This window comes from Scomber japonicus, chromosome 11, assembly GCF_027409825.1.
Source record: "Scomber japonicus isolate fScoJap1 chromosome 11, fScoJap1.pri, whole genome shotgun sequence".
Lineage (NCBI taxonomy): Eukaryota > Metazoa > Chordata > Actinopteri > Scombriformes > Scombridae > Scomber > Scomber japonicus.
The window spans coordinates 33,332,883-33,358,230 of NC_070588.1; the positions used below are offsets into that span (position 1 = coordinate 33,332,883).

Sequence of the window (25,348 nt, forward strand, 5' to 3'; positions counted from 1 at the left end):
TGTTGAGTTACCACGGAAACGCTATGCGATTTTCTCTGCTTCTCCTTTGTCCCCCTCTATCACTCTTCTCTCTCTCTCTCTCTCTCTCTCTCTCTCTCTCTCTCTCTTCGTGTCTCTCTCTGTCTTTTCCGTCTCTCTCTCTCTCTCTCCATCCTGTCTTTATTGCTGGTCGATTTCCTCCTTGCGTTGCTACGGCGATGCTCTGGGACATTCAGCTGGATCATTTTGCAGCCGCAGTGCCGGAGCGCAGAGCAGAACTGTCAGCTGTGAAGTGGTGAAGGAAGTCAGATTGAAAAGCTGCCGTCAGTCTGTTTCTTTGTTTCAACTTTAAGAAAACAGAAACTACTGTTTGTCCTGTGACCTTTAACCCCCAACGGATCAAAGATCAACATTTTGCTGAGCTTCCAGGTGACATCACAGGAAGTTGGATAAAGTTCTATCTAACCCAAAAAATCTTGGCTGTTATTGGTGTTGATGTTTTTACGACTCCGTCACTCTGAGAGACATTCGGACGCTTTGTGAACACTTCTTCAAACCCTAAAAAAAAAAAAAAAATCCTTACCTCCTTCTCCTCCTCCACACCGAGATGAACGAGGAGGCGGAGGAGTTGCAACTGCTTGAGGAAGTGCAGGAGGCCGAGGAGCAGGAGAAGCAGGAGAAGCAGGAGGACATGCAGCAACAGGAGGGAGAGCAGGAGGAGGCGCAGCAGCAGCAGCAGGAGGTGGAGACAGAAGAGGAGGAGGAGTCACAACAGGGAGAGGAGGCGCAGCATGATGAGAAAGAGGAGCAGAAGAGTGAGGGCACGCAGCAGGACGAGGAGGAGGTGCAGCAGGTAGAGAACACTCAACAGGAGAAGGAGCAGCACACAGTGGGGGTTCAACAGGAGGAGGAGCAGCAGCAGCAGCAGCAGCAGGAGGAGGAGGCATTAACAAAGGAGATGTCAGACACTGAGGAGGTGCAGGACTTTATGGATGCTCTGGAGCAGAATCACAACAATCAGGTCCTGATGAGACTCAGAGGAATGTGAGTAAACTCAAAAGATCATTCAGTTCCATCAACTGGCTGATGATGTAATGTTGATGATGTAATAGCACTATGGATGATTGGTGATTATGATGAGAGGATCACTCGGCCACTGTTAGTTTTGGAATCCACCTGACAGCTTTTGTGGATGGCCTCAGTGCGGTTGCCGTGGTGATGGCGGCGGACCAAGGATAGAAGGAGGACGAATTACAGTAAATCAGTAGAAGACAGTGGGCGTGAAACACCAGTGAACATGAACTGAGAGAGAGACTGAGTGTGTGTGTGCGTGTGTGTGTGTGTGTGTGTATTTGATTAGGTCCGTCTGTCAGGTACCTCCTCTGTACTGGACGCTAACAAGCTAACATCCCAGCAGGAACATTGCAACATCTGTCTTAAACTGGGGGCTATACGGCAGCAGATGTAAAACAGCATGCCTTCTTGCTCTTAATAGTTGCCATGGTAACGGTGCAGCGTTGTGATGCAGCAAACTCTCAGCAAAGATAGACAGATCAGGGAGCAAGACGACGAGCGAGAGAGAGAGAGAAAAGCAGAGGAAACTCTGTGAAAACAGAGCAGATAAGGGAGACAAACAAGTTTGATTTGATATCCTGTTAGAGCTTCACAAGCTTCTGTCCATACTGACTCCTTAATACAGTACATACCTGTATTTAATGACTTTAATGAGTGTAATAAGTGTAGAACTTATGTCATATGTTTTTATTTCAACAGTAGCATCTTCATGAAGCTGACTTTTCTTAGAGCCACAGCTCCCAACCTTTGTTGCCAACCCAACTTCCATATACCCTATGAGCTGTGAGCAATTCTTCCTTCTAACTTCAGTATGTTTCATTTGACTGAATGTTAGAGGCATGAATCTAGTGTTTCATAAAAAAGAGATCAGAGAAAAGTCAGAAAAAATACACATAATTTTGCCAAGCTGAACATTTTTTTTCTTTCCTGCCTATCCTATTAACCATCTTGTGACATCTTGAGATTTATCTTGGAGGCATGCTTGGACAGGTCTAGAACTCTGGGTTCATTTAGGGGTTTTTTGATCAGAGATTTCATATTAATGCATCAACAGCAAAATAATTGAAATCTTAACTGTCAATAGTCCTAGACTTATCATACAATAACATAATTATCAACATCATCATGTCTATATATGGACTTATCATATGACACATGGACATGACCTTTGATCATTTTTCTTGACCTCAGTATTGCCACACTTCACATTAGCAGCTAAGAGGCTATTCATGTCACATTGGCTAAACAAGTAGTGTCCTCCATTCCTCACTGTGTACGTCCTGAGTGGAGACTGTAGAAGAATTAAAGGTAAAGAACTCTGTCCCCAACTATAATGACAGGGCAGTGGAGCACCCACTCTCCAATCCCAACCCCCCACCCCTCTTGCATTATCATGCTGTTATACTATCATATTATCAGTGGTATAAAATGATCTTCAAATGACAATAATATCATTTATTGCAAACCTTCAAGAGTGGACTGGACAAAAACTCCATTAGTACAAGAAGAAAACAGCATCACTGCAGTTAAGATACCTGCAGTTTTCACTGCACTGAAAGGCCATGAACTGGGTATCTTGATCGACTATGACACACACTGTTAATATGTACAAAACATAGGTAGCAGGGGGTCACATAGGTGTACATATGTATTGGAAGAGATGGAAGCATATGTGTTCTGTGAGTCGGGTGAATGACCAACATCAAAACATGCTTTCTGTGTGGATTCCCCACACCGTTCTGCTAGCTGCGCTGTGAGGCTGTATGTCAGTCATGGATCTATTATAAGCCAGTGGTCACTCACAGTATTGCAGGAAAAAATCCCCCTGTGGCCCAAAAAACAAAAAGCAAAAAACATTATACCACCATTATAAAAGAGACATCTGTAAACTGTTAACAGGACACCTCGAATAGCAGAGCTGAAAAAAGCTATTTAACAATCTGTGATATCATCACAATGGTAAGTCTATGAGCTGAGCCCTTGTGGAAGAAATCCCAGAAGCTAGAAACCTTTTTTGGTGTATGCGCCAGCTGAGCAATTCTTATAGCATTGAATGCCTTTTGGCCACTTTTGGTCCAGTATCCAGCTCTTATAACACATCCATGAGCTTAGCTTTGAGCTATATGTTAACATACTCACAATGCTAACTAATGTTGATGTGTATCAAGTTCACCATTAGTATGCTAACATTTGCTAACCAGCCCTGAACACATAGTACAGCTGAGACTGATGGGAATGTTTGTAGTTACGCAGGTATTTAGTCACTAAATATTTGACCTGGTGATAGCATTAGAGGAAATATTAGGGGGTCTACAAAGTGGTTACAGTTCATCCTGAAGGGAACATGAATCCATCGAATAGTTTGTCCACAGACACAGATCACATTGTGTGTGCTGTTTTTCATGGTTTGGACCCTTTACTTCCAGTGGAGGGGAATCTTAATGCAGTAAAACATGCCACAGTGTTGTTCTACCTTAGTGGCAACAGTTTGGGGCAGGGTCTACTGTTTAAACATGACAATATCCTTGTGTACAAATCCACATTGTGTACAACACATTTCTCTGACTCATTCAGATATATTTATACATTTACATCATCATTCTTCACATGTCACTGTGGTCTCATTTGTCATGTTATGGTAGACAAATGACCAGCATTGTTTGATTTAATGAAAGTTTCTTGCATCAGTGGCAGCAGTGAAATGAAATGTGCGTTGCATCACTTTCATGAAATACTCATATTTCTGCCGCTTGGCAACTCTTCCATTTAACAGACCCTATTTTCTACACAGCGGCTTCTTTTAGTAAGTAATTGGCAACAAAACAAAATAAAAAACGGGAAGCGGCAGAAGCTGGTGTGTTGGTTGAATGAGTTGATGCCAAGAGAAGTGTTTAATTTTGCCAAATCCTATAATTTATACTGGCAAATGAATGTGTCATCTGTCAGCAGTGATTCAATGAGAGAAAAACTGAAGGTGTAAAATTAAAAATGCAGCAACATTATCAAACCAGTGAAGTCGTGTTTCTATCCAGTATTCTCTCTTTTAGCTCTGATTTTGGTCTCCACCACCCCCTGAGAGAAATATCTGCCTCCACTTGTTGACCAGGTCGTTGCTTACTTTGTCAGTTGTCAGTTGTTTGATGTTGGGCAGCTTGTTGAGAAAGAAGTTTGTGGGATTTAAAACCTAAATAATGTGCTCAAAAACAGTCAATAGACCTGCTGAGTTGGCTGATATATCTCTGGGTGTTTGTCACTGTAAGTAACAATATCTAACCTTCACTACTGGTACCAAAAGAGTACTTAATTGAATACCTTCACTTGACAAAACATGCCAATTGGCTCAGTGTATCAGTGCTAAAGAACGTTGTCTATGTTGAAGTTTGTCTTAAGATAGAAAGTTTCCCAATTTAGATAAAAACTTTATTTGACAAATATAATACCTGACCAAAGAATAAATGAAAAAGCCCAAGAATTGGACCAAGATGCCAATGTTCAATAGTTGACAGTCACACATTTTTGGTATTATATTCATAAAGTAATGAGGTTCAACAGGAGAGAAGTAGGAATAAAAATCAGCCCAGGATTTTTTATTCCAACCAAAACCAACCTGGAGACACACCAGCAGCTATAACGACCATGTGACAGAGATTATACCTTTTAAATTAGAATAAGTAGAAGGTAGAATATGTTATATGAAATAGAAATACTATTTATCTAATTGTTATTTACACGGTTTCAGATCAGATTCTGTGGTGTTTCTTTTAGTTTGTTGTGAGGTGGATGAAACACTACAAACACTTTTTCATATCAAGCTGTCCATTGTTACACCACTACAACAAAGTACAGTACAGTCTCCAAAACTGCCCTATATCTGATAAATTAAATAGAAAATACTGATAAGTGGGGTAACTTGTATTTATTGCAGCTCCACGTGCATTAAATTAAATTGTTCAGGTATTTGTATTGTTCAGTTCCAGTCTCTATACTAACTACAAGTATTAAATGGACAGTAGATGGACAATATGGACAGTACCGCAAAGTACATTACTAATATAAGACACACACACACACACATGCATGATGCTGATGGTCTGAATAACATGAGCAGTTTCAGGGACACTTCCACACTGCCACTCTCGTGATCAGTGGACAACTGGCTGTACCTCCTGAGCCACAGCCGCACCATCTCATCCCTGTTTCTCCTGCCACCACTTCAGCTGCAGAGCCTTGACTGGTGTTTTCACTGGACTCTGTGGGCTTATATAGTTATTTTGAGGAATGTAGTTGCTTTGGTTTCACTGGAATTTAACATTTAACATTGAACATTTTCATCCCCACCTTTATGCCTCCACCTTTCTTGAGTTTTCAATGTTCTCATGCTGTTGAAAGATAGACCTGATAGCCACGCTGCCCCTGAAGGATTGATACCTAGTCTTATCCTATAGGCAGATAGGATAAGTGGATGTCATATCAATATAACAGCAATAGAAAGGACTCAGCTTGTCTGCTATGACATCCACTGACATTTGGAGTATTGCAGTTTTGAATGAATGACAGAGCAGCAGAAGTACAACCAAACTAAACAAGCTCAAATACTCTGAACGACAATAAGATCCATTCACTCATCATCATCTTCATCACCACCTGCTTCATAGCGTGTGTTTATGCACCACTGTGCTTGAACCACTAAGTGCTCTTTTCTTTCTTCATATCCATTTATGTTTTACAAATACAAACAATAGATGCTGTCATCAAACAAAAGAGGTGTTCTGTGCTTGGAGAGACAACAAATAAGTGTGCATATTTGGGTTTTTTGTTGTTGTCCTTCCTAGTTTCCGTAGTAACAGCAGAGCGTTTCAATGCAGCAAACTCTCTCTCTCCTGAGAAGAGAGAGAGAGAGAGAGAGAGAGCAGGACAGCTTTTTTATTTTCATATATTGTGATATATAGGAGAATAGAGAATCTTCTTTTGTCTACTTAATTGTGTATTCTTTTTGTTTTTTATAAGCTTTAGAAGATTGATAGAGGAAAAAGTGTGAGAGATGATGCACATATTCTAATGTCTTTATACTGATATTTAACTGTTAAACATGCACCCAAAGACAATGGAATCCAAGTCGTTTGTGTGTATTTATATATGTATGTGTGTGTGTGTGCGCGCATGTGTGCATTTTAATGAAAGCTCTTTTTCTTCAGGTCAGAGCATTGATGTAGGCGGTGTAGCTAACCACTAAAAAGTGCAAAAGCAACCGCCTGAGGTGCCTCACAATCATGTAGAGATCATGTATACAAGAATAAATGTATTAGATATGAATAATGGTCAAGGACACACAAACTATAAAATGTATTAGCACAAGGACAGAAAAGATCGCAGCTTAAAAAAGAAAATGTTCATTCTCACACTGACGGTATCGGCTCAGAGAAGTCAGAGAAGTGGAGCGGTGAGTCATTCCTCACCTGTCACCATCACATGCTGCAACACACTTCTTTTTATTTGACCAAAGAGAACAAAAACAGATCGGCCTTGGTGCTGCTCACCCGCGTTGGGTTGCTCACCCCCCCCCCCCCCCCCCCCCCCCACACACACACACACATGTCAGTGTACAATTACCAACCATGAAATAACAGGTTCCTGCTGCCAGATTTCAAAGCTGAGAGGTGTCAGAGCTGTGATTGGCTAATTTCAGAGCCAACGGAGCATTAAGATGCTTGCACTCCACTATATGTGGTGTGCAAATTTAAATATTTTCCAATCCAATACATAAAGTAGTTTTAGCAGTGAGCCATGGCCATAATGTGACCCACACACCACACTACTCTATATAATAGCAATAATGATATGAAGTTCAAAAACAACCCTTCCCATTAAAAAAATATTGTGACCATAAAGCATTGTTATCACACTCATGTCTTGTATGTTTACATGCATATGTGTGGAGACATTCATCTGTTTTCTGAGACATGATCAGTTTTATTATGTAATTATCCATTTATTATGAGCACAACTTGTAGGCAACATGTGATTGGTTCAATTTCAAATGAGTGACTGTTCTGTTTTGTTTTGTTTACAGGCAGAAATACAAAAATACATCACTGAGGTAAGAAACACACACACACACACACACACATACACACAGAGGAAGCTCTCAGTCTGAAGTACAGGACTTATGATCAAGAGACTCTCACTCCTCCTACACACACCTGGACTCCCTGTCTGTCCGTCTTTTTGTGGATCTCTATTTTTGAACAGACACGTTGTATAATCTCTCTCACTGTCTTCACTGTTTGTCTAACTGTGTATGTGTGTTTTTCTTGCTGTAAAACTGTGCATTGTGTGATATGGGCTATAGTTATATTTGTCTTTTACTGAAAAGCTCTTTCAAACTCTTAAAATGTTATCAGTCTGTCAAATACCTCTGAATGACACCTCTCTTCCTGTTGTCACTCACTCGTTTGACATTTGTCACAGTCAGTCCTGTCATCCTGGTTCTCTGACTCCCACTCTGCAAACCAGCTAGAGAAATGTAGAAGGTGTCAAACAACAACTACAACAAAAGGAAACAAGACTATGAGCCTGTCATTTATTGTGAATGGGGCCTGCCCACCACAATGCAACACTCAGTTGTTCAAGTTGAAGTTATATATGAAAATGTTCATTGCCAACCCAGAGACAACCAATCACATTTGTTTTGAGTCCCTCAGGAAGCTTTTCTATAATGTGACTTTAAGAAGCTAGCTGGTCTTGATGCACAGGTGGTCGAGTGGTTAAGAGCCCTCCCTCTCCCCCCTCCTGTAATTTCCTGTCTTTCTACTGTCAAATATGCCAAAACAAAAATCTTGCTAGCTGGTCTTGAAAGAAAAAAATTCTGCATGTAGTGCATGCAGTTGTTTTGTTGAGCTAAGTGGATCATTAAATGGCCCTTCATCAAAATATACTTCATTATTACTGTACTTTTCCAAAATGCAGAAGCAGTGAGGCTGATCAACTGCAGCAGCAGACTGACTACGAGCAGGTCTTATAATGACACAGGAGTACTCTGGACTACCTCTAATCTTTCTCAGATGTAGAACTTCTTTGTTGCAAGAAAATGCAATAAATTAGACCAGAAGTTAGGAGTCGAAAGTTAGAATTAACCTGCATCTCCATTTCAGGAGCTCAGCCAGTGAGGAGCTACTTTTAGGCTAAGGATGTTTTGTGATGGCAGCACCAGACCAATTTGGTTGGTTGACAAATCTGGGAGCAGCCACTCAGAGGTTTGAACCAGGCTAATGTGGAAGCTCTGTGTTAAGAGGAATCTTGATTCTTCTTCTAATGATGTGCTTCTACAGTGGACCTTCTGATATGAGTCTAGTGGCTGAGTTCATGGTGATCAGTAACCACACATCATGACACCAGAGTTTTTACATTAATGACCGTTGAACTCACACCTCAATTCAAAGCCCTCTCTGCCCACAACTCCAGTTACTACTACGACTACTACTCGTAATAATAATAATAATGTAGAAATATTACAATAAAATGAAACTATATGATTTTTCGGGAATATTAAATCCTGGAATCTCTGCAGTCTGGAACAGTTCTCTCTCACTCGCTTTGTCTTTCTGACTCCAGCTGTAACCATGGCAACTAAAACAAATTTCATCCAGTTGACAGGAAGATGTTTGGTTACCATGACAGCGGCAGGAAGCCTGGATGCAGTGGAGTCTTGTGTCTCCCTGTCGTCATCCTCCCCTGTTGAAAACATTCAACCATCATTGTGTGTTGAACAGTCAAAACAATGTAGACTATTAAATATCCATCCATCCATCCATCCATCCCTTTATCCTTTATCTATCCATCCATGTAGCTGCACACACACCCAGCATCTCCCAGCAGTAAAATATTGAGATATTATGAAAATTAAAATTGATAGTATATTGAGTGTTTGAAACGCCATGTTTGTTGTCTCAGAGTAGAATATGTATCTATGTTTCATCTATGTGTCCAGTACAAAGATAGGTCCATGATAGGTCCAGAATGGTCAACTTTAGTCCAGGCTCACAGACACAGTAAGTATGAAGTCAGGTCTATAAGGCAACGTGTTCATTTCCTGGAGGAGACTTCCTATATTCACTGTAGGTGTTAGCTGATTGACATGAGGCAGGAGTGTCATGTGTCCATCTGGAGGAAACAGATTTTCATGTTCTGGTTCTGTGGTGTGAACGGGACAGCAGCTGTGTGGGTGCGAAGCATGAAGACCGGTTCTTCCTTCTGTCAGTTAGCAGGTGTATGAAGTCTGCAGAGAGGATGTCTGAAGACCTCCGTTGCTCTTTTGAGTTGTGTTTAGTAGAATGCCAACAGAGAACATTACAATATGGTACAAATTCAGTAATTTCTAAATGGACTGTACTTACATAGCACTTTTCTAGTCTTTTAACCACTTAAAGCACTTTTAAGGCCCATTTATGCTCAACATACATATGAAAATGTATACGTCCTTTTCAAACAATGTTACCGTCACTGCTCACATACTTCCATGCGTCCTTTACGTTGGCATGGATGTTAACCAATGCATCCACCAGGGGGCAGCACAGAATCAAACGTTTATGACAACAACAAACTCAAAAACAAACATGGCGACTGTGGAGGAGATATTGATAATGTCCGTAAGCTTTATGGAAACGTGTAGAAATACGGACAAAATGAACGCGGAACACAGACAGAAGGCTCCGTCCGTATCCAAATCCAAATTTAACGTTGAGCATAAACACTACATGTCACATTCAACCATTCACACACATTCATACGCTGATGACAGGAGCTAGCACACAGGGTACCAACCTGCTCACATTCATACACTGTTGGCGCACCATTGGGATTAAGTATCTTGCCTACGGAAACATCGCCTATGGACCGCCAATCTTCCGGTTGGTGGATGACCCGCTATACATCCTGTGTCACAGCTGCTCTGAAGTAGAGTATGATCAATTAGAAAAACTCAATAAACTCTGTCCATGTCTCCCTCAGCCTGAATTGCAACAACTTTAATTTGAGCATAGTAGCATGGTGATGTTAGTTTTGTAAGCTACATATATTGTATCTGATCTCAGTCGCATAAAACTGCAGCCCAGGCAACTTACACCTAAACATTCCTGCTTTTAAGGCTGAGATTATCTCTTCATAAAAATAATTTCAAACAGCCAACTCATATGTAATGGATTATTATCTGTGTGTAGAATATACACAGTGTTTATATTTACTGTATGACCTCTAAGCACTAAGCTCTGCACTACAGCAGCGAGTGAGTCAGACATAGATAGACTCAGAAACTACAAGTGGATGCCAGCTTAAGTACACCAGCGTGATTAAAATTTTGTGTTGAACATATCTTGCAGTAAGAGAGAGTATGCCAGGTGAGTGGATCAACAAACTGGAGCTGACTGCCTTGAATAGCTCACAGGCTGCGCTACAAATCCCATAACAATTGAAGAGCTTTACTGTGGTCAGCATCACATTTCAGTCAGCCAGCTCAGGTGGAATAGATTAATATTAAAATGTAGAATATGTACAGTCTTCATGTTGGGCATTTAGGCTCTGACCTCACTCCCCTAAGTGATGATACTGACTTCAACTCTTGGGTAAAATTGATTCAGAACCTGCTGCTGGATTCAGGTGTGAAGATGGAGCTTTTAAAACACTAAATGAATGATGGCAGCAAGTAAGAGTGAGCAGTGTGTCAGCAGGCCTGCAGCAAAGTGTGAGTAAACCACTGATGGCTTAAATACGCCACCGTGATTAGAAGGAATGCTTTGGATATAGGGCAATATATCATTTAAAAACACAGTACCAATCCAAGTACCCTTAAAATGATACTGATACCAACTGAGTACTTCATGAGATACCTATTCCACATTTAGGTCTCTGTCTTTTATCAGGTGTAACGGTTGTGTAGTGTAGACACACTTTAGAGCGTTTAGTTGGCATTTTGGCTGCTGAACTGCTAAGCACGCTAATTCAAATTCACCACGACTTCACCACCACAGATGGGTTGTAGCATCTGTGGCAGTGGTCCAATCACATGTCGCATCAAATCAAGAAACACCTGTGTTGATTGGCTGTGAGCAAGTCCATACAAATAGTCATATTTTCTAGCTCTGGATGCAAAAAGGATCGATTGCAGATATCGTTTGATGGGAGACGTTTCCATACTACTTGGTATCAATTTATTTTGGTCGATACGTTGAATGGCACCGAGTAGCGATACCCAGCACTAATTAGATATATGTTAGAGTGAGGGGAGTATTATATGTGAGTGGAGCGGCAGCCTGAGCTGGGCTGCCTGAACTAGCTCCCTGTTGCTTCATTGACCCTCAACTCTTAAATCAAGGATTATCCTTTATTGTTTACTGAGATATTGTTGGAATACCTTTGACCCCTATTGACAGTTGGGTCTTCTTTCAATATAGAGGATAAGGGTTTCTCTGTTTCTCTATGTTTATTGTCATTTCATCCACCTTCAAAACATTAAAGGTCTCAAACTTGGTGTCAAGTCACTTGGACTAACTTAAATCTACAGTAGGATTAAATCTGAACACATTTCAGATATCAAGCAAAGTTAAACCTGTTTGGTACATCCCCTGTAAGATGTAGGACAGAACGATCATACCAGCCAACAAATGTATCACCATAATAAAATAACAAATAAGTTAATAACTAAGTCATTATTGTGTTGCCGTAGAAGACTGTACACTCTCAGTCTTTGTCTTCCTCTGTGTCTGGCATCGGTCCTCTTATATACAGTATATTAATTGAGAACATCTTGTTTGTTGTTGTCAGGCTGAAGGGGGTCATGGAGCAGATGGACCGCGGTGTGGTGGACCTGCCAGAGCTCCGCAGGAACCTGGAGCTCGCTGCTGCCATGTTGGATGCTGTTTACACCGATGAGACCAAGTAAGACAGACGGCCGGACGGATGTGTAGAAAATAAATCCTTGTCACTGGTCATCCAAGCTGTGACTGCTTTCTCTCTGCTCTGCAGGCGTCTGTTGGACACTGAGGATGAGCTCAGTGACTTGCAGGCGGAGTCAGTGCCCAGCGAAGTTCGTGATTGGCTGGCATGCACTTTCAGCAGGAGGATGGGCGTGGCCAAACGTCGTCCTGAGGAGAAGCCAAGATTCAGGAGCATTGTGCATGCGGTGCAAGCTGGGATATTTGTGGAGAGGTAAACACTGCTGCTGCCAGACTGAGCTGTGCAGGAGAGCAGCAGATAACTCTGCAGGCTTTTGTAGAATGAAAATAAATGCACAATGAAAGAATGCAGGAAGAAACCCATAAACCTCCACGTACAAGCTCTCTCTAACTGGTACTAATGGCTACAGAATACACTAGTTTCTGATTGGCTGGTGGTGGCTGCTAAAATGATCATCAAATACACATGACCTTCATAAATATACTTCTGGTTTAGCTTTGTAAATCTCTGCTCTAAATCAGTGTTTGGTATATACGAAGCTGTAGGTAACCATGGCAACAGCACTGATGCTTCAGCCTCTGTTAGTAGTTAATCGACAGATGAAACTGACCGAACTGACCATAGACACAATTTAAACTATATAGGAGGATTTAAGCACAGCCCCACAACAACAGTATCCAGTCAACATGAAGTATAAATCTCAAATAATCTTAAATAATTCAAAACTGTTTATTTTATTGTATTTTACTACAAGAGTCCAACTTTTTTTGAGAAATGAATTCTGATGAATTCATGTTAACATAAGACAATACAGACACTTTTTTTTGTATAAATAGACAAACTATGGTTAAATTCTCTAGACATAATCTGCTGAATGAGACTAAAACACAGAGTTGTGATTTAGTTATTGCATTCATTATATGTCCAAAAGTATATGAACACCTCTGCCCTCATAGTTTTGGTACCTTTTGGTACTTTTCAAGGTTTGGGTTGAGTTCCTTAGTTCCAGCTAGTATCTTATTGCTACAGCATATAATGACATGATATTCTTACTTCTATTCTTAACTTTTGTGTTCAACTTGAGTCTTGACCTCAAACCTATCCAACACCTTTAGAATGAGCTAGAACATCGACTGTGTTGCACATCACTGATGCTCTTTTGGCAGCCAGGGTCCAATATTTGCTGGAAAGCCTGAAAGCAGAAGATTAGAGGCTGTTTATAGCAGCAGATTAATGAAGATGGATTACATACTTTATCAGTGAAATGTTCATGTGTACAAAATTTTAGCCCTGTGATGGATTATGTTTATAACAGGGGAAAGTCCAGTCTGCTGATTATCTAAAACTAAAGAGAAACACTTTCAAATATACAATCTACTCTGTTCTTTTTAACCTCAGTAGAAATCTGGAGCATCTGAGAACAGAACAGAAAACAATCATCACATTCTTGAAAACAAACATTAGATCATCCAGGCGACTTCACCCGAGATGTGATTACGAGGTTGAACAAGAAGTGTAATGACGTTAGTGCATGAGCAGGCTGGAGATGGAGATCATCACAGGGAAACTGAAGTCCAATATCATTAGAGTGTAAATGTCTTGGAGTGATAGAAAGGTATCAGTTCATCTGCTGCAGCTTAATGACGCATGAAATCAAAAAATATCTGATGCATCGGTACCAAGCATCACCCAGCGTGTGTTTAGAGCATGGTTACTATGGCAACAACCAATCCATCCTGGTCACAAATTGTGGAGGAGGGTGACTGGAGGTCTGTGCGAGCAGTGTTTATATGTACATGCAACTGTCTGCATTTATATGTGATTAGATTGATCTTTTATCGATCGTGTGTGTGTGTGTGTCTGTGTGTCTGTGTGTCTGTGTGTGTGTGTGTGTGTGTGTGTGTGTGTGTGTGTGTGTGTGTGTGTGTGTGTGTGTGTGTGGGTGTGTGTGTGTGTGTGTGTGTGTGTGTGTGTGTGTGTGACACCAGGATGTACAGACGGACATCCAACATGGCCGGTCTGACCTACCCTCCCACCGCTCTAACGGCTCTGAAGGTAAAAATGCTGCAGTCCCATCAACAGGAAGTGACATAAGTGTGTTTGTTTAACTCTGTGTGTGAGTGTGCTTTTAGAAACCCTGGTGAGCTCCTGGAACTTGAAAAAAAAGGAGGATGTAAAGGAGGAAAGGAAGGAGTAGAAAACAAATATAAAGAAGGAAAGAAATCTGTAAAAGTAATAATAATATAATAATAATGGAGTAATAAAATTAGAGTAGAAAGTGAGGAGGTAGATAAAGAAAGGAAAGCACAGGAAGGAAAGGAGGATGTTGGGAAAAGGAAGGCAGGTTAAAGAAGGAAAAAGGGAACAGGAAAACAGATGAAAAGTGGAAAGTAGAAGATGAAGGAAGATGGAAAGGAAAGGAGGAGGTAGGGAAGGAAAAAGGTGGTAAAGAAGAAGCAGATGAGGTGAAGTAGAGAAGGACAGAAGATAGAGATGGAAAGGAGATAAAAGAAGAAAGAAAGAGGATGGGCAGGGAAGGTGGATAAAGGGAATAAATTGAATAGTTGAAAAAGGAAAGAAGTAGACAGAGATGGAGGAGGTGGAGAATGGTAACGACATATTTTCCCTCAGGGCTTCCTGTACAAACTCAGACAAAAAATCAAATTACTATAATAATGATTACTAATGACTTCTGTCATCATATAAAACACATGGAAACAATACAAATACACTTTTCATAAAACAACACTTCAGAAAACACCATTATCCTTATATAGATATAATCATAAACTAATTAATGATCAGAATTATGAAATTCATTAAGCATACTGTTTCACTTCATCTTAACATGAGTAAATATTATCAGCACACTGCCCTCTACTGGCTTAACGATGCACAACACTGCATTAATTGAATGAACAGTACAGCTTGTATCTATACTGGTTTGTTATCAGATGATGAGGTCAATCTTATTGATTGTTATCCAGGAAGTGGATCAGTGGTCCTTTGATGTTTTTTCCTTCCACGAGGCAACCGGAGACCACGCCCTCAAGTTCCTGGTCTACGACCTGCTGACCCGCTATGACCTCATCAACAGGTTCAGGGTACACACAACTTCATATTGTTAACACATGCGGGGCTTAAAGTCAGGGTGGGTGGGGTTACGTTTATAGGTTCTTAATGACTGAAGCTGGTGTTGATTCTGTTTTTTTGTAAATTCCAAAAATAGTCCAAAAAGTCATCCAAAAGTGATTGAAAAACATATTTAAGAGCAGAGATTAATTAAGCAGAATGAAATCTAATTCAAACTGAAAAATGTATCTGATCCAAAATATATTTTAACATGTTAGCAAAGCTGTCGACTTCCACATCCAGAAGACACAGAGCAACATTATCGTTCCATTAGATTAGTGTTTGTGGCCAATATTTATATATTCACTCTTCTTTTAGCTGGTTTCTGGTTTGGTCTCCACCAGCTCCTGAGAAAATGTTCCACTCTGTTCACTAGTTAGTCTCTAATGTTGTGTGTCTTCAGTTTGGTGCTGGTAGGTAATACAACTGCTGCTGCGCCAGTTAAAGGTTAGCTTAGCATAAAGGCTAGTAGAAACAGACAGAATCAGCTGGTCTAGCTCCCTTCAAATGTTAAAGAGATCTGTCCACCAGCGCTCTGGATATCACTAATTAACTCTAGACATCACTAATTAACTCCAGATATCACTAATTAACCCAGAAATGTTTTTTGCAATTTCCTTATCTTGTAATTAAAGTTAGCATTTTAGAATTATGGGATAATTGTAATTTATGTTCTACCTGAGGAACATGTTCTACCTGTGAAACATGTCCTACCTGTGGAACATGTCCTACCTGAGGAACATGTTCTACCTGAGGAATATGTACTACCTGAGGAACATGTTCTACCTGTGGAGCATGTTCTACCTGTGGAGCATGTTTTACCTGCATGTCGAACATGTCCTACCTGTGGAACATGTTGTACCTGTGGAACATGTTCTACCTGAGGAACATGCTCTACCTGTGGAACATGTTTGTGGAACATGTTCTACCTGTGGAACATGTTCTACCTGAGGAACATGCTCTACCTGAGGAACGTCTTCTACCTGAGGAACGTGTACTACCTGAAGAACATGTTCTACCTGAGGAACATGCTCTACCTGAGGAACGTCTTCTACCTGAGGAACGTGTACTACCTGAAGAACATGTTCTACCTGAGGAACATGCTCTACCTGAGGAACGTCTTCTACCTGAGGAACGTGTACTACCTGAAGAACATGTTCTACCTGAGGAACATGCTCTACCTGGGAACATGTTCTACCTGTGGAACATGTTCTACCTGAAGAACATGTTCTACCTGTGGAACATGTTCTACCTGAAGAACATGTTCTACCTGTGGAACATGTTCTACCTGAGGAACATGTTCTACCTGTGGAACATGTTCTACCTGTGGAACATGTTCTACCTGAAGAACATGTTCTACCTGTGGAGCATGTACTAGCTGTAGTTCTGTGTTCAGATCCCGGTTCAGGCTCTGGTGCAGTTTGTTGAAGCTCTGGAGAATGGGTACAGTAAACATAGGAACCCCTACCACAACCTGATCCATGCCGCTGATGTCACTCAAACCGCCCACTTCCTGATGCTGCACACTGGGCTCATGGTAACAAACACAGACACACACACACACATAATATATAATAGTAATAATCCAATAAAAGTCTGTATTATAATAATACCAAAAATCACCAACTAAGCAGCTTTCATACTTTTTTCACTACAAATCATTCCATTGTATTTAATTCTATCATGTATTGTATTTTACACTGAAGTGTTATGTACTTTAGTAAAGGATCTGAACACTTCTTTCACTACTGACACAATATTATTTAATCACATTATATTATATTATACTATATTGTATTATATTATATTATATATTGATACCTCTACAGTGACACATGATCACATGATCACAGAACAATCATCACTACATTATAATTATAGAACTGCGCGTATTCTGTTTAAATGCATTACAACCTTGCAGTATCACTCGTACAGTTTAACAGTTGTTTTCACAGCTAACAGTACGTGTGTGTGTGTGTGTGTGTGTGTGTGTGTGTGTGTGTGTGTGTGTGTGTGTGTGTGTGTGTGTGTGTGTCTGCAGCACTGGCTCAGCGAGCTGGAGATTCTTGCGATGGTTTTTGCTGCAGCAATCCACGACTTTGAACACACAGGAACCACGAACAATTTTCATATCCACACCAGGTACTGCTGTGTGTGTGTGTGTGTGTGTGTGTATGTGTGTGTGTGAGTGTGTGTTTGTGTGAGTGTGTGTGTGTGTGTGTGTGTGTGTGTGTATGTCTGTCTGTCTGTTTTTTTGTGTGTACTACAATACTACAGTGCTGCACAGTACTTTTAAAGCTTATTTGACTGTACTATTGTGCACTATGTGAAGTTTCCTCATTAATAAAAATCACATTATCATTTCTACAAAACAGACAGCAGTAATGTTGTGTTTGAATTTGTCCGATACTTTCATTTATCTATATTATTAAAAATGTTTGTTTTTCTTTAAAAATGAGCATCACAACCTCACAAATACTCTTCGTCTTGTTTTCTATATCTATATCATTCTGGTTGTGAGATATCTGTCACTGAGGTTGAGTTAATGTCCATTAAAGTTCATGTAAATCTGGACAGTCATGAGCTCTCATTAGGAGGAAAAGAAAGGAAAAGAAAAGAAAAGAAAAAAGGAAAATCAAACACAACCAGCGGCAGTTCTTCCATCCTCGTCTTTCCTCTTGGGCCCATCTGTGATCATCTGTGATTTTTGTTATATACTGTAGCACCAGCAGAAACTAAATAGATCTGGTCAGTAGCTGCTGTGATATGTTACTCTAGTCTGGACCAGTTTGCACTAAAATTCAATCCTAAAACTCTCCACAAAAAACATGTAAATAATCAATTTATATCTATAATTTGATTGGGTGTATCTGTCTGTCAGGTCAGAGGTTGCCATCCTGTACAATGATAGGTCAGTGCTGGAGAACCATCATGTCAGCGCCGCCTACAGGCTGATGGCAGAGGATGATATGAACATCCTGGTCAACCTGAACAAGGACGACTGGAGGTATACACACACACACACACACACACACACACACACACACAGATCACTTATTACTGATGTGTTGATACCTGTGACTGATTGTCTCCATTGGCTGTATTTATTATTGACAGGGAGCTGAGGGCTCTGGTGATAGAGATGGTGATGTCCACAGACATGTCCTGTCACTTCCAGCAGATCAAGACAATGAGGAACACCCTGACACAGACACACGGGTCAGTGACCAGCCGGACATTTGGTTTTTTCATGGGTGACTGAACCCAAACAAATAGAAAACTGTTCAAATCAGAATGAAATAGAGGGTGTTTTAAGATGTATGAGGTGGATACTGATGGCTGTGTAAGGTTCAGTCAAATGCAGTGTAGAACATTACAAGTTTCAACCTGGATGGTAGTCAAAGTCGAGGTCAGTCAGACACTTTCTCTGTGGTTCACTGTAACTAAACGCTGCTGCTCCATGTTTAATTTGGACTCTGGGAACAGCTGACAGAGTGCTACCAAATGACATAAGTGGCTGAGAAGGGACAGAGCCCTAAGAACTAGAGGGCTGTGTTCATTTTCATTCATATTTTATAAGGACTTTTTTTTTTAGCCACACCACACTGATGGTAAAGTTGGGTGTTCTACTTGGGTCCAGACTGAAATATCTCATCATGGTGCCCTGAGAAAAAATCTTAGTTGTACCTGCCTCCCCAGCCCACATGGGTTAAATGTGGGCTACATGGGTACTGAGTTGGCATGGGCTTGAACTGGGCAAATTTTGTGGGCCCCACATGGTTTCAGTAACATGGGCCCCACAAGGGGCCAAAGTGTGGACAGGTGTGTCTCAGATCCTACGATGCACACTTGTTGATAGCTTGTTTGTTGTAGAGCTGCCAACTCACGCATTGACTATGAGATTCACGCAATTGCCACTTTTCACACCACACATCCATTTTCTCACACAGCGAAATAAAGGAATTCACAACTGATAATGTTGCAGTGTGAAAAAGAGACACTGACAGACAGAGAAGACAACAGCAGCACACAAGTCTATTATTCCCACACATGCTGCTCACAGTCATTTCAGTCAGAGGCTCTTCTGGCAGCAGCACAGCAGCTCTTCCTCCTCTCCTCTCCTCTCCTCTCCTCTCCACTCCTCTCCTCTCCTCTCACACTGAGCTCACACAGACAGCAGTGAGAGCGAGTTACTATGGTGACAGAGAGTTTGCGTCTCTGTTGCCCTGAAATTTTCTCACGATTCCCAATAATAGCTTTTTAGGTTGGTTACAAGGCCATTTCATTCATCCAGACTGTTTGTTCTTAGACTGTGAAGATGACCTTGTGAGTATACTTGTGAGTAGAACAGCAACCCTCAGATAAAATTATCCAAATCATATCATGATGTGTTGTAAGGCTGTTTCATTTATATAAAGATGGCATAGTAGCCTGCAACCTACAACCATTTTACACTGCATAATGTTTTAATAAAAATATCATTTCAAATATAAATGATCATTTCCTGTTCTTGATGCATTCCTCTTCAGAGCACTCTCAATCTAACTCATCTGGACTGGTGCAGGTGTCTGTTTAAAACATAATCAGAAGTCCACTGCTCTTTCTCATCCTATGTATATAATAAAGAATATCTGGAGTTTATATGGAAAATGTTACTGTTAAATTTCTGATTGGATAACGCTACTGTCAGGTGGAAACTGGCACAACTTCACCTACACAAAGTGCACAAAGTGCACGGAGAAGAGAAAAAAGTCCAAAGAAAGTCAAAGCTCCATCAACACTTGTAGTATAGAACAACTTTATTAATAGACCAACTTGTTTCAGTTTGTGGGCTTCATCATGGTCATCATAAAACACACTACAAGCAGTATTTAAACAGGGTATTTAAACAAATATACAAAAAAATAACCAATTATGTGCATCCAGACATGTATCAGGCAATGGGATATCTAACAAGGTAGATCACCCATCTAATAAATGACATGGGTGACACCATATTTGGTCCATGAACCAGAAAAATACAGCCTAAAATATAAACTGTGTCCATTTGATATGCCATACATACTGTAGAGGCCGATACACACATTTTATTTCTCCCATCACTGAGGGCCCCCTTCTGTTCAAGGGCCCATGGGCACTTATGGTAGATCCAGAGAGAGGTGGAGTGGGTCAATCAACCAGGAATAATGCTCATTTAATTAAGAACAAAAGTATCCAAAACTAAAACCTGACAGACCTGAATGGAGCTTTTAGTAAAATGTAGCTCTGAGTCTATGATTACAGACATGCTCACTACATTCTGTCAGCCAGCCCAGTAAAGGCAGACTGTGTGAGGCTGTTCCATCTGATGAACATGACCAGATCATCAGTGGGAGTTTGGTGGAATGGACAACATAAGTTTCAGCAGGCTGGTAAACCAGACTGGTCTGTGTGCGTCCCTGTTCAGGCTTTACAGGAATAATACAGAGTCTGATCAAAGTCCAGCGTTCCCTCTCTGAGGTGAGGAGGTGGGCAGCTGTTACAATTTTCTCAGATCGTGCTTGGATGAGATTTTGGGGAAGACGCTGTTGATATGCTGGTTGTGGCTGGTTGTGTATCTGCAGGAGCTGCTGTCTGAAGAGCTGTTCACTCTGTACACTGCATCAGAATACTAAATAAAAGACATGACACTGCTCACCTCACTGCAGTGCTGCATTCACTACACCAAACCAATGTAGCTCTGAATTTAAACTTAAAGTCAGTGTAAAGTAAGAATAAATATGTGTTCTGAGTTTGACATACCACAGAAAAGTGTGTTGTTAACCACCCTGCCAAATTTGAATGATTAAAAAAATCACCAAATATATGAAATTAGGCTTCAAAGTTGTGTAAAAATCAGCCTCTTTCTCTGCTCCCAAACGCTGTGGGCGTGCCTGCCGAGTTCGCTGAAACCCCGCCCCCTACCAAGAGTCACCTGTCAATCAAAGTCACCACCTCTACCAGAAACATGGATGCTAGGTCTCAGAGCTTTCTGCTGATAACTCAGCTAACTAGCTCGGCGGCTAACTCGGCAGCTAACTCAGCTAACTGTAGACTGTAGTAATAGTAGTGTGCCTGAATGTATTTATACCTCTACAGCAGCAGGGGCGGGTTTATGGTGATTTTCAGACCCGCCCACTAAATCCTGAACACAGAAATGTTGAAACACAGTTTGTGAAGCCTAGCTCCAAATCTAAATGGTTGAAATGCTTTTTACACCTTTTTTAGAAATACCTTTATAACCTATTTAATGTGTTTAGAAGAAAATGTCTGAATTCACTTTACATGGTCTTTAAGCCACGAATTAATATTTTACGACTTTTTCTAATGATTTACATTATGGAGATTTGCTTTTTTCCTCCAAAAGGAATACAAATCCAGAGTGTGTTGACAGATGAATGTCATCATATCTCATACTCATGAGATATGATGCTTTTTTAAACTTCATTTAGTGACTGACTTATTAATGAAATGATCTTTTTTTCTCTCCAGTATAGACAAAGTGAAGGTTCTGTCTCTAATGCTTCACGCTGCAGATATCAGTCATCCTGCTAAAGCCTGGCCATTACACTACCGCTGGACTCACAGTCTGATGGAGGAGTTCTTTAGACAGGTACACACACACACACACACACACACACACACACACACACACACACATACACACACACAAACACACACATATATACACACACACTATACCCATCTCACTGTTTTGACTATGTCTTTTTCCAGGGAGATAAAGAGGTGGAGCTCGGCCTTCCTTTTTCTCCACTCTGCGACCGCAAAGCTACCATGATTGCCCAATCACAGATAGGTAAGAACAACCATCAGCCAATCATAACAAAGTACAACAGGCAGGTGAGGAGTACGATCAACTAGTAACAGATTCAAGGACTGCTGTTCTTTCTCTCTTCTCTCCATCCCATCTGCCCGTCTCTGTGTCTGCTTGCAGGTTTCATAGACTTCATTGTGGAGCCAACCTTCAGTGTTCTGATCGACACCACAGAGAAGGTGATTGGTCCTCTGATAGAAGAGGACAGGAGGGCCAGGGAGACTGGAAACAGGAGGTCCAGGTACTAGACAGAATAAATATAAAATGAGAATACTACAGATAGATTTAGATTGATCTTAAGTCCTTTCTCAGTTCCCACTGGTCGAAACATGAAAAAACATTTCGATTTTGACTAAAACTGATCCTGGTCCATAACGCTGCTCTTTTCCAGTCTAACAGGAAGTGGTTCCGTTACCGTGGAGTCTGTGCAGAGACATAGTAGTGGTCGCCACGGGAACAGCGACGATGGACAGATGGACTTTTCCCTAACAGCCATCGACCTGCCGGCTCTGAAGCTCCACCTCTCCGGCGTCATCGCCAGCAACAAGGACCGATGGAAGGAGCTGTCTGTGCATGGTACACACACACACACACACACACACACACACACACACACAACTTGTAGCATTAGCTGTGACCACTTGCTCTTAATTATTGGGTTTTAAATCCATTTGGTTCAGTTTCATCGCAGTTTTTAAGGTCTAAAAATGAAACATGGCTCCTTCTGGGAATCACCTTTGATATGCAATAGACAGAGAACTTCCACAAAGATTATTCCAGATGACAAGGATGTGTGCAGGATGGACTGGATACAGAACAGACTGGTGGACAGTTCATTACAGGAAGCAGCTGCTCTGTTGTTAGAATTTTGTGAAAATCAACAATGGGTCACCTGTTTTTTCCCTAAATAAATGGCACAAATTGTTTACAGTACACAACTTATTTACTTAATAGCATGTCTGCTACGTTGAGAATGTGGCCTGATTGGGCAATTTTCTGCCACATTGGGCTACTTTTCATATGACTGGGCAGATACAATTGGTTTTGGACCACTTATGATAATTCGGGCTGCTTCTTGTTCCATTTGGGTGGTTTTCTGCAATAAAAAATGCAGTCTAGTCTAATGCAGTCTAATGGACCAGCCACTCCTCTCCTTCAATTAGTGTTACTGAGACTGATGAGGGACCATAAGGCTGAAAATGCAATGACTGATAAATGATGACCTCTCAATTAATTACAACACTACAACTACCAGTTTTTTTCCTATTCAAATGTTTTTTTTCATTGTATCTACTGTATGTTGTAGAAGCATTATAAAGCTGTTACATCTTTTCATACGAGTAAAGACTATAATTAGACGTTGAATGTTATGTCATCCAAAATATAGGGATCATTCTTTCTTTATTCAGAGTTGCCTAAACTTAAACAAAGAAAAAAGACCAGAAGCATTCTTTTCTTCCACAGAATCTGTTACATATATGTTTGTGTGTTGGTTAGACAAAAATCTGTCTCATAAGAGGACATGCAAAACTATTACTTTAATGAGTTGGGTTTGTTTCAAACTTAGTTAAACAGTTTGTTGCAGTATTCTCCAAAACACCAGGGGGCGTACAAACAAAATACTCTTTGAATAAGCAAGAAGTCAACAATGTTTGTGGTCTTTGCTTGCTTTGTTCTGCTAATTACAACATAGAAAGAGTTGTTACAAATGTTCCTGTTTTGTTTGGTCACTTTCTGATGAAAAGTAAAAAAGAACAAAAGAAGACAAATGAAGATTGTAACAGACTACTTTTGTAAAACACCTTTCTAGGTTTCTGACCACTCAAAGTGCATATTCACATACACCTTCATACACTGATGGCAGACTGCCATGCAAAGTACCTGTTCATCAGGAGGAACTCATCATTTACATGCACATTCACAAACTAGTGGCAAAGCCTTGAAATGTGTACTGGTAGAGCCATGAATCAAGTTGCCGATCTTCTGATTAGTGGCCAACTACCTACTCCTACCTACCTACCTATGATCTACTAGATCATCTACCCTCTGAACCACAGCCGCTGTAGTGCCTACCTTCCAGCTGCCTGCTGGTGGTAAACACTGATGTACCACCAAACCAATTGCATTTGTGTACTGTAATTACTCTCGCTTACTTCCAAATCAAAATGTTTGATGAACTGCGGCAGCCATTACACCAGAATCAGCAGAACCACTTGTGCAGCATACACCTCGATACAGAAGTTCACATGCCTTCACAGCCTTGTAGTTGGGATAGTGTGTCAAGTATAAACCTAACTTTAGGCTGTGATTGGGTTTTTTCATTTTTGCTGTTGTTGAATGGACTTGTATATTGGTATTCTTCCATTTGGTTTCTTGTTGGGTTAAACATGAACTTGAGAAACCTCTGTTGGTTGTTGGGAATTACCTGTAACTTTAATATTCCTGTGTGTGTATTTTGACCAGAGCTGGCCAATAAGGAGCGAGAAGACCAAGAATCTAACATCAACTCAGACATTCAATCACATGCCTCACCCAGCCACAATGTCCCTGATGGTCACACCTCTAACCAATCACAGAACTCAGATAGCTCCCCACCTGATGAAACTAATGACAACAAGTCACCTGATCATCTGGCCTGGAACGGTATAATGAGCATGACATCACACACAAACATTTCCTTAAGTGAAGCTCTCAGTGAGCTGAGCTGTTTCTGTGTTAACCACTGCAGGAGCTGGGCCAGGGGAGGAGAAGGAGGATGACAATGAAGTGCCTGAAAACGCCTGACGACCCTCCGTGGGCGAACTTCCCACTGTATCTGAAAGTGGAAAATCACCATGGCAACAGGTGGTGTGGTACAGCGAGTTGAAACACAGCAGCTGACTCAATAGCCCCTCAGTTGTCCCCAAAGGGCCACCTTAACATGAAAATAACACTCAAAGTGACAGCATTCATCAAATAACAGCTTCTTAGCAGCTTCATGGTCCATTCACGGTGGTGATTCAGTTTAAAAGTGTTTTGTGATTTTATAGACTCATAGGAATGATGTCTGTTAAATAAGTGGAAATGTTGAAATCATAATACAAATAAAGTTAACAACAGAAGCTGAAACATTCATGCTCGATTCATGCAAGGCAGGTTAAATGTCCATTATCAGGAGTATGGAGTCATGGAGCTGTTAAGAAACAGTTGAAGTTTTGTGAATGCAGTTGGGCACAGCGGCAGGTGTGATGTTATACCCTGTTTATGTTAGGGAGTTTAAAGATTGAATTCTGCTCTGCTTTCTGTTCAGGGATTAAATCATCAAGCATAGATTTTTAGTCACACCCCAATCTGTGATACCAGTGCTGTCAAACAATAGTCAGT

General features: G+C 40.8%; 1 protein-coding gene across 1 annotated transcript; it reads left to right on the forward strand.

The window, feature by feature from the left end:
* The first annotated feature begins 568 nt into the window (after window positions 1–568).
* On the forward strand, window positions 569–24,769 carry pde1a (phosphodiesterase 1A, calmodulin-dependent). The gene is made up of 17 exons (XM_053328324.1): window positions 569–832; window positions 896–1,023; window positions 7,124–7,150; window positions 11,869–11,982; window positions 12,070–12,252; window positions 13,989–14,055; window positions 14,988–15,104; window positions 16,529–16,669; window positions 17,174–17,274; window positions 18,014–18,139; window positions 18,250–18,351; window positions 21,643–21,763; window positions 21,886–21,967; window positions 22,106–22,226; window positions 22,377–22,561; window positions 24,449–24,628; window positions 24,714–24,769. The coding sequence occupies exons 1-17, from the start codon at window positions 587–589 to the stop codon at window positions 24,767–24,769; spliced, it is 2,097 nt and encodes a 698-aa protein (XP_053184299.1). The 5' UTR covers window positions 569–586.
* The last annotated feature ends 579 nt before the right edge of the window (window positions 24,770–25,348 follow it).